General features: G+C 43.4%; 1 protein-coding gene across 1 annotated transcript; it reads right to left on the bottom strand.

The window, feature by feature from the left end:
* Positions 1-1995: 1995 nt before the first annotated feature.
* ngrn (neugrin, neurite outgrowth associated) lies at positions 1996-7626 on the bottom strand. Its single transcript, XM_073024789.1, has 3 exons — positions 7302-7626; positions 5319-5429; positions 1996-3324 (listed from the first exon to the last, which is right to left on the bottom strand). Exons 1-3 carry the CDS (start codon positions 7478-7480, stop codon positions 2694-2696), a joined length of 921 nt encoding a protein of 306 aa, XP_072880890.1. The 5' UTR covers positions 7481-7626; the 3' UTR covers positions 1996-2693.
* Positions 7627-15282: the final 7656 nt, after the last annotated feature.

Genomic DNA, 15282 nt, shown 5'->3' with positions numbered 1-15282 from the left:
GCTTGCAAATGTTGCCATGCTTCCTGCGCCAAAATAGGATGCCCACAACTCTGATCCTGACTGTACATCTTTATGTAACGCACTGTAAGGTTTCATTGCTAATGTAATGGTTTCTCTGTAGCAGCAGTGTTTGGGTAATGACCAGAGATAATGGGGCTTTGGAATGTGGGCTATCCAATGAGACAGATGTTGTTCTTTCTTGTGGGTCTGGGAGGCAGGATTTTGCGGTCTTTTGCCGGGGAGAGATGAAAAGAGAAGATGCAAATTGAGAGTTAGTGGACTGCCAGACGGAGTGGACTTGGAGCGAGGGTCCAAGAGTCGGCTACGCTCTGAGGAGGTCGACAGGAAACCAGTGGACTGATCCGTGAGCTCCAACGTTGCTCATTAGACTGTTTCATGAGAACGGGCCCTTTTTTTTGTTTCTTTACTAACCATATAGTCAAATTAAGAGTTATAAAGCTCAATCATTTAATCACATTGTGCACTGTTTGTTATTTCGTGGTATTGATTTGTAATGGGACACATTGCACAGGATCCACCCAAACAAGATTTCTTAAGTTTGGCCAGGCCGAGGGTTGTCCTCCCCTAAATTAAGCAGCTAGCCGAACCAAGAGTTACATTTGGAATTTGGGAGGAAACCAACCTGGTTGGGGGAGAGTGTACAAACTCCTTACAGATATTGGTGGCAATGGAACCCTGATTGGTGGTCGCTGGTGCTGTAAAGTCTTGTGTTAACTGTTATGCAATGTACTGCTCCCAAGCAACTTGAATCTGCTATTTTGTACCTGCGAAGATACTCCATATGTCAATGCATAACACAAAAAGCATACTAACATTAATACTGACAACCCCAACACATCCCACACCTCATTTGCTGCAAACCTGGCAGCTCCAGCACGTTCCTGGTTACCCTCACTCATTCTGCACTCCATAAACTGAATATCCGACATCCTAGTGTCCCTGTTCCAACTCAACCATCCTGTTCAACTACTGCAAGTGCCATTGCCATCTTGAATGCATATTCCACAAAATGGAGGGTCTTGGCCTGAAATATCAATTGTTTATTCCTCTCCATAGATACTGCCTGACGCATTTTGTGTGTGTGGCTCTGTAATTCCATCTGTAGAATTTTTTTTATTGTTTATGCAAACCCAACTATCCAAGTGCATTGGGCATGAAAGGGATCCAATGAGCCCACCTTCTCCCTCTCCAGGGACACCTGGACATGAACAGAAACTTGGCTTGGACCAGACCCAGGAGAATACCAATATGGAGGTCACAGGACTGACTTGCCCCCATCCGCACTGATTAGGAGCAAATATCCAAACTGCAGTTGCAGGCTCATGCCATCCCATCCAAGACACAAAAAAAGCAGGAAGTGTGGGAGCCTGTTGTAGAGGAAAGAATAGTGAGGGTTAGTAACCAGTAAATGGGAATGTGAGTTGTGCTAATGTGGTAACAGGGAACTGCAGATAAAGCCTGGAAATATAGACATGGAATGTGGCAGTGATGGCTTCCAAGGCTCGGGGGTGGGGGGGGGGGGGGGTTGTTAATTTTGTTATAAAGTGCACCCATTCTATGAGAAAACTGGATTTACTGTTAGATCCGTAGACAATCATTTTATTCTACAATCAGGATCTAGTCCATTACTGAATTAAGTCTTCCTGTAGCCACATTGTTATCAAAATGTAGTTTTATTTGTCAATTGAGAATGTAAAAGCTGTACCAAATTCATACTAAAGTAGATCAGGTTTGACTGGCCTCCTGCTGCACACCAGTTTTTAATAAATCGCCTGGTATTTCGAACACCAACTCCATGTATCTTTCAGTTTGCTCTGGCAGAGTCTGTGGACCTGCCTACTTCGGAGAACAGGACAAGACAGTACAACTTTTTTTCACTACAGACTCTGACAGAACCTGTTCAATACGAGCCCACGCTGTTAAAGAATTGGTTTTCATTTCAGTTTATTACACTCACCAGAGAACATTAGCAGAAACATTTCAAGGATTTTTATTGCAGATGATCTTGTTTACAGGTGCGTGCAGGGTGAGGCAGTTATTCGCAATGAAAACAGCACACAATATCATTACCCAGTCTCCACACCTTATACCCAGCACATTTGTTGCTTTGCCAGTTCAAACTCCCACCATCTTAATCAATGCAGTCATTCCCAGAAAAAGGCTGACCCCACATTTCCATCCCGGTGGGGGCCACCCTTCTGATTGGGTCTGTCCTGACCAGACACCTGTGACAAAATAACTGTCCGTTCAACACGACTATGGAGCTGGTCACAATCAAGTGGACAGCTGCTCAGGTGGGGGAATCAGGAAGAAACAGCAGTCACTCGATGATTCATTTGTGCATTAGAACTCCTACCTCCGAATCAAGGCTGCCGTGGGTCCAAACGTCTATGGCACACAGTCTGAGACCTAAATAAAGCTCCATCGTTACAATCCCACAGAGGTTTTCATTGGAGTCCAGAAATTCTACCCCTTACACAATATCACTAACAAATAACCTGCTCATTACCATGCTGCTGCTGCAGTGGGATCTTGCTGAATGCAGATTGGTGGCTTTGTTTCCTACAGAACAGCATGATTGTTAAAAATCACATGACTGGTCGTAAACCACTTGGGAACACCCCCATGGGCAGGCAGGTCTCTCCCTTTCAGATGCACACCAAGTGCACAAGTCAGGATTCCTGTTTGGGATTAGTCAGGTGCTCATCAATTCTGTAAAGGAAATTGCCTTCCTGGTCATAAAATTCACGGCCCCTCTGTATAATGTTCATTTGATTTTCCCGCCTTCCAGCTGTGAATTTCTCCAATTCTTCATCCATGATTCCACCAGCTGGAAGCTGCTCCACATCAGACATGTCACTGGTTTTCCCGCACCTGTCCCTCTCCTTGCGAGCAGCTTCCTTCCTCTGCGTTTTGACCTTCATTACACCCTGATCAGTGATGTCTGTACTAATTCTCTGCTGAATGGGTTTGCTTTCTCCCACCTCCTCCTCCCTGGTTCTGGTGCCAGGGAGTACGGGAAGTGTGACTGCCCCCTGAGAGAGTCTGGGCACAGGTGGCTGATCCGTGACTAGTTTGGATCTGCCTGGGTCTGATGGGCCCGGTAACCTGACAGGGGGTTGTTCTGTTCTGTGAGAGAGGGGCAGCATCGCTGCTGCTACTTTTGCATCTTGTTTCATTCTTCTTTCCGGCGAAGGGATAAACTTGTTCCTCAGTATTCTACGGATAACATCCTCGCTCACCGAGAACCCCTCGGCCAGCTGAGACACAGTCCACTCCTCTGGAAACCTCGCTTTCAAAAACCTGAAATACATCAGAAGGTAATCTACACTGGCTGAAAACTAACATTGTTCACAGACAGCATGCATGAGAATCAGTCCATCGGTTAATCACACTGGTAAAGATTATCAAATATTAGCTGTATTTGTCATATACATCAAAATGTGTTAATTCTGTCAACGACCAACACAGCCTGAGGATTTGCTGGGGGCAGCCTGCAAATGTTGCCATGCAAGTGGCACCAACATAACGTGCTTACAACTTACTAATTTTAACCATACACCTTTGAAATGTGTGAGGAAACCAGAGCATCTGGAAGAAACCCTCACAGTCATGGGGAGAACATACAAACTCCTTGTAGACAGCAGTGGGAACCGAACCCTGATCACTGATGCTATAAAGCAACTGCACTAACCGCTACGCTAACATGCCGTCTGCTGCCTCTGTTACCTGGTGAGTAAAAAACCGATATGGGACCCTGTGGTAATGCGGCAGGCAGGGCTGCTCCCTCCAGCAGCCACAGTTCAAACGTGATCTTCTGTGCACTCTGGAGTTTGCAGGTTATCCCCGCGACTGCAAGGATTTTCAACAGGTGCTTTGGTTTCCTCCACATCCTGAAGGCATGTTAGAGGTAGATTAATTTCTTGCTGTAAATTAACCCCTAATGTAAACAAGTGGCAAAAAGAATGAGAGGATTTGATAGGCACATGAAAGGCAGTAGGGACAGTAGGAACGGGACAATGGACAGCTGTGCTAGGAGCAAGCATAGACAAGATGGATTGAATGGTCTCATGTAAATAAAGGGATTAAGTGGTAGGGATTGATTAAGTGGGCAGATGTATCTATCAGCAATGTTCTATTACTGCCCATTCTTCCCACTTACTACCACACAAAAGGGGGAGATTGCAGCCATTGAGTCTTGCTGGCTCCTATACAACAAACATCTCTCTGTATCCCCGTCACTTATTCCCTCTCACACACCCATCAACTCCCCTCTCTTTCCTATTGCCTTTTAATCCATATAACGGGACAATGTACAGCAACCAATTACCCCACCAACTCACAAGTTGATGGGTTATGGGACCTGGGGAAAACCTACTGAGTCACAGGGAGAACCTGCAAACTCCACACAGACAGCACCTGAGGTCAGAATTGAACCTAGCCATTCTCCTTGCAAATCTTTACTGTTTTCCTCTCTCCATTAGTTAGTCCTTTCCATTTACACCTAAAAAAACCCCTCAAAATTGATCAGACATAATGTACTAAAATAACAAGCAGAATATTTCCTCACCTTAGTCAATAAGCCTCAAAATATCACTTGCACTTTTCTGAAGTATCTGACTGAGAGACACTAGCCAAGTAACAGTTAGCATAGCACTAGCGACCCCGATGACTTCCGCCACTGTCTGTAATGGGTTAGTATGTTTTCCTTGTGACTGTGTGGGTTACCTCCAGGTGCTCTGCTTTCCTCCCACATTCCAATACATGCAGGTTAGGGCTAGTGTGTTGGTGCTGGGAGTATGGCCAACACTTGCGGACTGCCCCTGACCACTTATTTATTTATTTGGAGATATAGCTCAGTGACAGGCCCTTCCAGCCCGGCGAGCCTATGCTGCCCAGTTACACCCATGTGACCAACTGTCCTGCTAACCTGTACATCTTTGGAATGGGGAGGAAACCAGAGCACCCAGAGGAAACTGTGCAGTCATAGGGAGAAGGTACAAACTCCTCACAGACGGCGGCAGGAAATGAACCCAAGCCCATAGCATAGAAAACCTACAGCACAATACAGGCCCTTCGGCCCACAATGCTGTGCCAAACATGTACTTACTTTAACGTCACACTGCTAGGCTACCATACTGCGCGTACCATACACAAATCCTTTGTGGTGGTTGTTGACACAAATGATGTGTTTCATTGTATGTTTCGATGGATATGTGACAAATAAACCTAACCTCTTTTCATTTGCACCAGATCCAAGAACCTGACTGAGAGGCACTGGCCAAGTCATGTTTTACCTGATTTGCTGCAGGGCTTCTGTCGTTAGAGTTCTCGGCGGAGCTCCACGACTCCCAAACTCCGCCTGAATCCGGCGGAATTTTATAGCTTTTTGTTTATTCTTCTCAGCCCTGCAAGTTGAGGGAGAAATGTTCTGCGTGATATTTTCAAAGATACACTTACACATCTTTTGCAAATGTTATAAATTATACAAGCAATTAAGTGAATGCATTTGGATGATTCTCCTATCATGGTTACCACTGTTTACACTTTGGCAGTTCAGAGGAGCCTATTGGGTTTATGAAAGAGTTTAAAGCCAGTCTCAGAGAATGACCTTGAAACTACTAGAGTGTCATTAAAACCATATCTGGTTCATTACTGCCCTTCAAAGGTCAGAATCAGGCTTATTATCACTGATGTATGTCATGAAATTTGTTTTATAATACATGAAGTATAGTATAAATTACCACAAGTAATTTGTGATAACAATTAACCAGTTCCTTAAGATTGTTATAGCCGGGAGGGTGGTAATAGTGACAAGCTCTATTAAATGCTTAAAAGACCTATTAAATGCTCCCAATGGTGTGTGCCTCAAATAGCCTCTGGCAACCAAGTCCATCTCCTGGCCTCCACGTGTGGCTTAGCTACTAAGCCTGGCAGAACCATTTCTACTGACAGGAGGAGGGGCAAAGGTGGGTTACTTGCACCTTAAAACCAGTCGCTTCAGGCAGATGGGGCTCATCAACCATGGTTGGCAGCTCATCTAGGAGAAGGAAAACTCTACTCTCAAACCTCTGTTGCAGCCATACCCACTTACAGGGAGGGCTTAGGGAGTAAACCCCGAGGGAAAAATCCGGAGCTGGAGTCCCTAAGGCAGTCCTACATTGAGTTCAATGCCGACTGGCAACACCTATGACGCTGCTAGTGCCAGACTGTTGTTCCTTTGGGTTCATCAGATGCATGGAGATATGGACAACAGCTTGCTCTCCATATCCTACTGCCCAGGCTTGCGTATCTAGACAGCCAGGACGCAACATCCATGGTCGACCCTGACCGAGAGAGGCCTCAATGAATTAACCTATGAAATAGCCAGAATCAACTGAGGTGACACCTGCTACAGAAAACAAAACTTAAGAAGCTTCCAGGGAAGTACAAAAACAGCTATACTAGGATTACTGGAAAATTCACTGAACAATGACATGTATATAGGTGATTATATAAAAAAAATCAAACATAAGAAAGAAACTACAAGAAAAATACCAATTCTACAGTTTAATCCAATAGAAACAATTGGAGCCATTAGGTCTTGCTGGCTTCCTACAACAAACATATAATCCAATTCATCTCTCTATATCCCTGTCACTTATTCCCTCCCACCCACATATCAACTCCCCTCTCTTTCCTTTTGCCTTTTAGTTCACATAACGGGACAATCTACAGCAACCAATTAACCACGTTGTTGGGAAGTGTTCTCTGCAATATACACACATATACAAGAGAGGAGAAAATGTTAATGGGTTCAAGGGGCGACAGTTCTTGGGGACAGTCTGAATCCATCTGATCCTGCCTCTTAACAATATCTCTGACCCTTAACTGTGTCTGCAGTTCATCCACATCCAGAACGCAAAGGTAAAAAGCCCCGGAGACTAATACACTGCTTAATTTTTAACATAAAAACAGGAGTATAAGTCTTTTCGAAAAACGATCTGGTGTTTTCCCGGCGTAAATGACGAAGAAAGTCTTTTCGAGTACCCAGCTGGAATCCCGAGAAAAGTTTATTAGTGATTAAGTTTTTCTTTAAATGTTCTCCTTTCAACGACATCAAAACATCAGAATCAATGATTAATTATTATTTTGATTAATTAGTTAATTATACTGGTTAATTAGTGGATGCACCATTAGTTCATATCAGTAATTATTAATTACTGTCAACATTGGTTGCAGTTATTATTAAACTTGGTTATGGGTTAGTTAGGTAGTTAAGCACTGGGGACAACTGTAACCTGATTAACTCCTCCAGTTCCTGCTCCGCAGGCTCGGCCTCTCTTTCCCCGTCGTTAAACGCCCGGCTCGGCACCAGACCCCGCAGGAAGGGGGAAGACTGCGCCTGGGGCCGGAGCCGGGCAATCGGAACACGAACACCCGTCCGGCCTCCGCACCGGACCGCAGCCCAGACCAACATCACCAACACCGGGCCCTGACCGGATCTGGCCCGATCCTCGAACTGAGCCGCCGAGAGAAGGGAAACAAATCTCCACGCACATTCGTTCCACTGCTCAATTGGTCCCAGATCCACTGCCGTGGCACTCCACCGGGCTGAGGTTCTAGTCCCCCAGGTAGCCACTCTTCATTAGCTGGATTTGGGGGTGGGAGGGATCACAGCACTGGCTATAGTTTATTATTGTTACATGTATTCTTTCTTTCTTTTTACAATATTTTTATTCAGGAAAAAAGATTTACAGAGTGCAACACATAGATACATCTCAACATAACTTGTGTACATTCATATATTGTAATAAAACTGATCAAAATGTTATAGCATAACACATAAAGGTATACCACTCTGTAATCAAAAATTTAAAGATAGGTCATACATCATAAAAGAAATTTTTTATATATAAAAAAAGTCAACCCCCTACCAACTACCAAAGAAAAAAGCTGATGGATGACAATGGATAATTAGAAAAAAAAACATATTCACTTAAGAAGAGAAGATAAAATACATAAAAGTCTGTGCACTGTTAAACTTTATAAATTGGAAAAGTAATTTAGGAAAGGTCCCCAAATATCATAAAAAGATTGTTTCGAATTTAAGACTGAGCAGCGGATCTTTTCTAAATTTAAATAAGACATAATATCACGTAGCCATTGAAGATGTGTAGGAGGGGTAGACTCCTTCCATTTAAGCAAGATTGCTCTTCTTGCTAAAAGAGAGGTAAAAACTAAAACCTGTAGGTTAGGAGTATTTAAAGTCCTATAGGTCCTGATAAAAATTTACTGGATGATCTTTTAAATTTAAAACCTTTTGTTAATGGTTCTATTACCGGTATCTATAACTTGTTGATTGATTCTAGACAAGACTTTTTAGATAAAATAAAAAATGCTTGGGAGGATGACCTAAATTGTCAGATTTCTGATGATAGATGGAATAAAATTCTTAAACGGGTTAATAAATCATCTTTCTGTGCTCGTCATTCTCTTCTACAATTTAAAGTGGTTCATAGAGCTTACATTTCTAAACAGAAGCTCTCCAGTTTTTACCCGAATGTTTCTCCACTTTGTAATAAATGCAACTCTGCTGATGCCTCTTTAATTCATATGTTTTGGTTTTGCCCTACAATTGAAAAGTTTTGGCGGGAAGTATTTCATACCTTCTCTCAACTTTTTAGGGTCCAATTTGACCCAAATCCCCTTACTGACTTGTTTGGTATTGTTACATGTATTAACAATACAGGAAAAAGCTTTTGTTTGTGTGCCATCCACACCGATCGTGCGATACATAAGTAGGACAAAAAAAAGCATGAATGCGGAATGTTGTTGCAGTTAAACAACACAGACACTGGCCTGTTGCCATTAGACATTTGCATTTATCAGCAGATAGCTGGCTGATTGCCCACAACCCACCCACTCTGACTTCCATTGTAGCAAATGCTCTGGTCAACGTGTTCAGAAACAAAGATCAGATTTTTTATTTATCGGGAAGTCGCCCCTTTCCCAAACACTGCTGTTTAAGAGATCACTCCAGGTTTAAACCAGAGACACATAGACTGCAGATGCTGGAATCTGGAGCAACAATCTGCTGGAGGAAATCATCAGGCTGAGCAGCATCTGTGGGGGTGGCAATGGAGGAATTGTTGATGTTTTGAATTAAAATCCCTTGCATCAGGTATATTTCACCCACAGATGCTGCTTGACCTGCTGAGTTGCTCCAGTAGATTGGATGTTGCTCCCAAGTTCAAGTTCATTTGGCAGCTAGCTGACAATATTTACACTGAGCACAGAACCCCAAACACAATATTCTGCAAATGCTGGAAATCTTGAGCAACACACACACAAAATGCTGGGGAACTGAGCAAGTCAGGCAGCATCTATGGAGAGGAATAAAGAGTCAACATTTCAGGCTGAGACCTTCATCAGCACTGTTTTTCCATGTGATTTCTCAGTCCAGTGGGTGTAATGTATTATGTGAGTATTCGTAGGTCAGAGTGCGTATGACGTCAGAACGCGGGGGTTTTGTAAAATGGAAGTCTGGTGAATAAACGTGTGTGTTTAATACTGCGGTGTCCGAGTCACATTAACGCTACATGGTGTCAGAAGAAAGCGCAAAGGAAAGGAAGAGAAGACACGTAAAAAGATGTCACAGTTACAGCCACCGTCGAGTTTAAGCCTACGAGGGAATATTGCTGAGAATTGGAAGGTGTGGCTCCAGCAGTTTGAGCTGTTTTGCACTGCTAGTGGCGTAGATGACAAGACGGAGAAAGTGCAATGTGCTACGTTTCTGCATGTAGCAGGAGCTGAGGCAATAAAGGTTTGCAACACGTTTGTCTTCCAAGAGGGTGAGTGAGATAAAATTGAAGTGTTGAAGAAAAAGTTTCAAGATTACTGCGAACCGAGAAAAAACCTACTGTACATTCGACACATTTTTTACGAGGGCTCAGGGACCGACAGAGACTATAGACACCTACATAACAGATTTGCAGAACAAGGTAAAAAACTGAGAGTTCGGACAACTGCATGATTCTTTAATACGCGACAGGATTGTATGCGGCATACGAGATGATCATGTGAGAGGCAGGCTGTTGAGAGGCGGAGCTTACATTGGGAAAAGCGATTAATATGTGCCGTGCTAGCGAGATCACGTCGAGTCAGGTTAAAATGCTTAATGAAGAGACTGAAGTATACAAAATAAAAGCTGTGAGAACTGACAAGAGTAGGACAAAGCCAGCTCCACAGGATAATCAAAAGGAAGTTAACTGCAACAGATGTGGTTATAAACATGGATACAGAAAATGTCCAGTCTTTGGTAAGACATGCAAATTATGCAGAAAGAAAAATCACTTTGCAAAGATGTGCAAATCGCAGGAGCAAGCAAGGAAAATGCATGCTGTGGAACAGAGTGAGTGCAACAGTGACATGTTCATTGGAACAATTGAAGTGGAACAGGAGGAATGCATCAAGAATATTAATAATGCAGAGATGGATGTTGAAGATGAATGGACTCAAGATCTGACAATAAACAGGAGGAATGTGACATTTAAGCTTGACCCTGGGGCGAAGTGCAATGTAATGTCAGCAGAAACATTCAACTCACTGGACATCAGAGGAAAACTTGGAAAATCCACCTGCAAGCTTGTTGGATATTTTGGCCACAAGACAGCATCATTGGGAAAGAAAACACTCACCTGTGTGTATAAAGGACAGAAACACAAGATAGAGTGTGAGATTGTGCAACAGCATGTTTCGGCAATACTAGGCAGAGCAACATGCATAGAGCTAGGCCTGGTGAAGCGAATCTATGGTGTTGAGAAAGAAAATGACTTTCTCAAATACTTTGCCGACTTGTTTTCTGGACTAGGATGTTTACCAGGGGAACACCATATCCAGATTGATCCAACTGTTGCACCAGTCGTGCATGCTCCGAGAAAGATTCCAGTAGCTCTCAGGGATCGAGTAGTGGAGGAGCTACACAGAATGGAACAGATGGGAGTCATAACGAGAGAAATAGAACCGACCGACTGGGTGAATAGTATGGTGACAGTGGTCACAGAGAAAAAGATTAGGATTTGCATGGATCCACAAGATCTCAACCGAGCCATCAAAAGAGAGCACTGTCCGCTGCTCACGGTTGAAGAGGTTGTCTCCCGCATGCCTAATGCAAAATACTTTTCAGTATTGGATGCAAATCAAGGTTTCTGGCAGATCAAGCTGGATGAAGAAAGTTCCAAACTATGCACTTTCAACACGCCCATAGGGAGATGTCGTTTCCTGCGTCTACCCTTTGGGATTTCTTCTGCATCAGAGGTATTCCAGAGGTCAGTGGCACAAATGATTGAAGGCCTGGATGGAGTGGTCAGTATCATTGATGATTTGCTGATATGGGGTGACACAATTGAGGAACATGATCAGAGACTGAGGAAGCTTCTGGAGAGAGCACGTGAATACAACCTAAAACTGAACTAAAGCAAATGTAGGATCAGAACTACAGAGATCAAATACATAGGTCACGTACTCAGCGCTGATGGGCTAAAACCAGATAATGAAAAGGTCAGGGCTGTGGTACAGCTACCACCACCTGAAGACAAGCAAGGACCTTTGAGGTTCATGGGCATGATACAGTATCTTGCCAAGTTCATTCCCAACTTATTGGAGGTCAGTGCTCCACTTTGAAAGCTACTAGAGAGCAACACTGAATGGCATTGGGAAGATGAACAAAAGAAAAGTTTTGACACATTGAAGCAGTTGGTTACCAATGCACCAGCACTCAAGTTCTATGATGTCAATAAACCGGTGACAATGTCTGTGGATGCCAGTTCGGAAGGAATAGGAGCTGTTATACTGCAGGATGGGAGGCCTGTATGGGTCACGAGCACTTACAGACTGTCAACGCCGATATGCTCAAATTGAGAAGGGATTACTTGCCATAGTTTATGGGTGTGAGAAGTTCCACCAGTATGTATATGGCAAAGAAATCCAGGTTGAGAGTGATCACAAACCACTTGAGAGCATCTTCAAAAAGCCACTTCACCAAGCTCCTATGAGGCTACAAAGGATGCTTCTCAGGCTACAGAGGTACACTCTCACAGTCACCTATAAGCCAGGAAAAGAACTGTACATCGCTGATGCTTTGAGCCGTGCTTACCTCAAAGAGCAAAAGGAAGAGTTGCTAGGAAGAGAGCTGGAGGTCAACTGGGTTACACCTCAGCTTCCCATCTCTGAGGAGAAGTTGAACATGTTCAGGAAAGCGACTGCAGAAGATCCTGAAATGCAAATGCTAAGAGACATTACAATGAATGGATGGCCAACGGAAAGAAAAGATGTTCCAAAAGAAATACAAAAATACTGGACATTTAAAGAGGAAAGTAGCTATGTATCAGGACTAATGTTCAAAGCGGCAAAACATAGTACCAAATCAAATGAGACAGGAAATGCTCAACAGAATTCATGAGTCACACCTGGGGATAGTGAAATGTAAAGAAAGAGCAAGGGACATTCTCTATTGGCCAGGTATGTCAACTCAGATAGAGGACATTGTGTCTCTGTGTGCTGTCTGTAATGAAAATAAAAACAGCAATCCAAGAGAGCCTTTGCTTCCCCACCCACTACCAGGAAGACCATGGGAGAAGCTTGGCACAGATCTCTTACACTACAATGGTGCAGAATATCTGCTTTGTGTGGACTACTATTCAAAATATCCAGAAATCACCAAGTTAACTGACACGTCCAGTCTAGGTGTCATTACCGCAATGAAGTCGACATTTGCAAGACATGGTATTCCAGATATTGTCGTCAGTGACAATGGTCCACAATATGCCAGTGGTAAGTTCAGAGGGTTTTCAGAAAGCTGGGAATTTTAACATGTTACTTCCAGTCCTGGGCACGCTCAGTCTAATGGACAAGCAGAGAGAACTGTACAAACTGTGAAGAACATGCTTAAGAAGGCACAAAGCAGCAACAGTGACCCGTACATTGCTCTGCTTGAATACCACAACACAACGATTGAGGGTGTGGGGTTCTCTCCTGCACAGCTGTTGGTGGGACGTCGTCTGAAGTCCAAGCTGCCAACATCCACAACTCTACTGACTCCTGAAAGTAATGCTCAAGTACATGACAAGCTAAAGTACAAGCAAATAAAGCAAAAGAGCTACTATGACAGACATACAAGATAGTTACCAGATCTGCATATAGGTGAAAATGTCAGAATACAGAGAGGAGACACTTGGCAGCCAGCTGTGGTTGTGAACAGGCATCAGCAACCAAGATCCTTCATAGTTCACACGCCGGATGGAAGAGTCTACAGGAGGATCAGGAAGCATCTGCTGAAGACAGGTGAGAGGGTGTTTCCACGTACAGATACACAGGACATTTCCACGGATACAGACATGGAAACAAACGACACCAAGAGTGAGGGGTGTGACGAAACCCCACGACACAATGACGGTGAAAGTTCGGCGCAGACAGACCGAGGTGGAAATGCAGACACAAAGGTTACTCGAGAGACTGACTCTGAAGGACAAGCACAGTCACAGTTCTATCGCACAAGGTCTGGGAGACAAGTCAAACTTCCAGCTAGATACAGAGACTAGATCTACCTACAGTCTTGCACAGTTTGAGACAAAATCACATGTTATAAGTTCCAAGGTGTGAAATAAAAGGTTTATTAGTCTATGTTAGTAAAAGAAAATATACTGCTGTTAGTATTGTAAGATACAATGTAAAATACAGTATAAGAAGTTAAGATTTTTATTAGTTTATGTCATGGCTGTTGTACTGTTAGAAAGTCATACCTAGAGGCATTGTTTTGGTAATTCACAGTATTGTAAAAAAAAACTTGAGAAGGGGGATGTAATGTATTATGTGAGTATTCGTAGGTCAGAGTGCGTATGATGTCAGAACGTGGGGGTTTTGTAAAATGGAAGTCTGGTGAATAAACGTGTGTGTTTAATATACTGCGGTGTCCGAGTCACATTAACACTACAGTGAGATTAATGCCTCAAACTCTCTGGGCTAGATTCAGAGCCACTGGTGATCACCAACCGTGGGTTGTGCAGGTTGGAAGAGTTGCTCACTGCCAGAGTCACGACTGAGCAGTTGATCTCAGTGGTGTGTGAACTGGAGCTGGTGGTCAAAGATGTTCGGATCAACTCGCAGCTAAAGTTCACAACAGCAGAAGAAATGAGAACAGAAGTAGGCCACATTGTACCTGATGTTTACTCTTGTGTCAGACAGAATAATGGCTGATCTCTTACCTCAAAAACACAAGAGATCCTGTAGATGCTGGAAATCTTGAGTAGCACACACAAAATGCTGGACGTACTCAGTAAGTCAGCCAAAACTAATTTATTTCTCTCTAATGTTTCTCACATTTATTGTGTTATTAAGGAACAGTCAGTTATTGTTGCTCCAGTTGAATTGTGTGAGAACCCCAATAGAGAGCTACAGTGGTTTGTACTCTAGTAGTGACACCAACCAAGTCCAATCTTGTCATCCACAACAGCCAAACTACAATTCTCCTGTGCTACTTATATATAAATAGAGAATCAGAGATGAACACACACAAGATGCTGGAGGAACTGAGCAGGTCAAGCAGCATCTATGAAAAGGAATAAACAATTCTAATGAAAAGTCTCGGCCTAAAATGCCGACTGTTAATTCCTTTTCATGGATGCTACCTGACCTGCCGAGTTTCTCCAGAATTTCGTTTGTGTTACTCTGGATTTCCAGCATGTACAGAATTTCTTGTGTTTATGAATGTTCCTTGGATAATTTTGAATCTGGACTTTACAAGGGCAGGATTTGTTGTTTCTGATTCTAGTGTCTTCCCCCTTTGTTTTCAGCCCTGACGTTTATTTCATTTATTTAGTGAGACAGCCCTTCCATCCCTTTGGACTCAGCCACCCAGAAACACCACAATCCTGATTTCACTCTAGCCCAATCACAGGACAGTTTACAATGACCAATGAACCTACCCTTTGAACTGTAGGAGAAAACTGGAGTACCCAGAGAAAACCCCCACATAACACAGGCATACTGAAACTCCTTACAATAGCATCGTGCTAACAGCTATGCTACTGAGGCCATAAGACATAGGAGCAGAATTAGGCCATTTGGCCCATTGAGCCTGCTTCACCATTTCATCATGGCTGATCTAATTCTCCCTCTCAACCCCAGTCTCCTGCCTTCTCTCCGTAGCCCTTCGTGCCCTGACTAATCAAGAATCTATCAACCTCTGCCTTAAATATACCAAATGACTTGGCCTTCACAGCT

This window comes from Hemitrygon akajei, chromosome 21, assembly GCF_048418815.1.
Source record: "Hemitrygon akajei chromosome 21, sHemAka1.3, whole genome shotgun sequence".
NCBI lineage: Eukaryota > Metazoa > Chordata > Chondrichthyes > Myliobatiformes > Dasyatidae > Hemitrygon > Hemitrygon akajei.
The sequence above is the reverse complement of the archived record's forward strand: the minus strand, read 5'-3'. Positions and strand labels throughout refer to the sequence as shown.

Excerpts from the sequence above, each read along its gene's own strand:
- ngrn (XM_073024789.1), bottom strand. The coding sequence starts at position 7,480 with ATGTTGGTCTGGGCTGCGGTCCGGTGCGGAGGCCGGACGGGTGTTCGT. Across the intron at positions 5,430-7,301 it reads GAACTGGAGGAGTTAATCAG|GGCTGAGAAGAATAAACAAA; the intron begins GTTACAGTTGTC and ends CTCAACTTGCAG. Across the intron at positions 3,325-5,318 it reads GAAGCCCTGCAGCAAATCAG|GTTTTTGAAAGCGAGGTTTC; the intron begins GTAAAACATGAC and ends GATGTATTTCAG.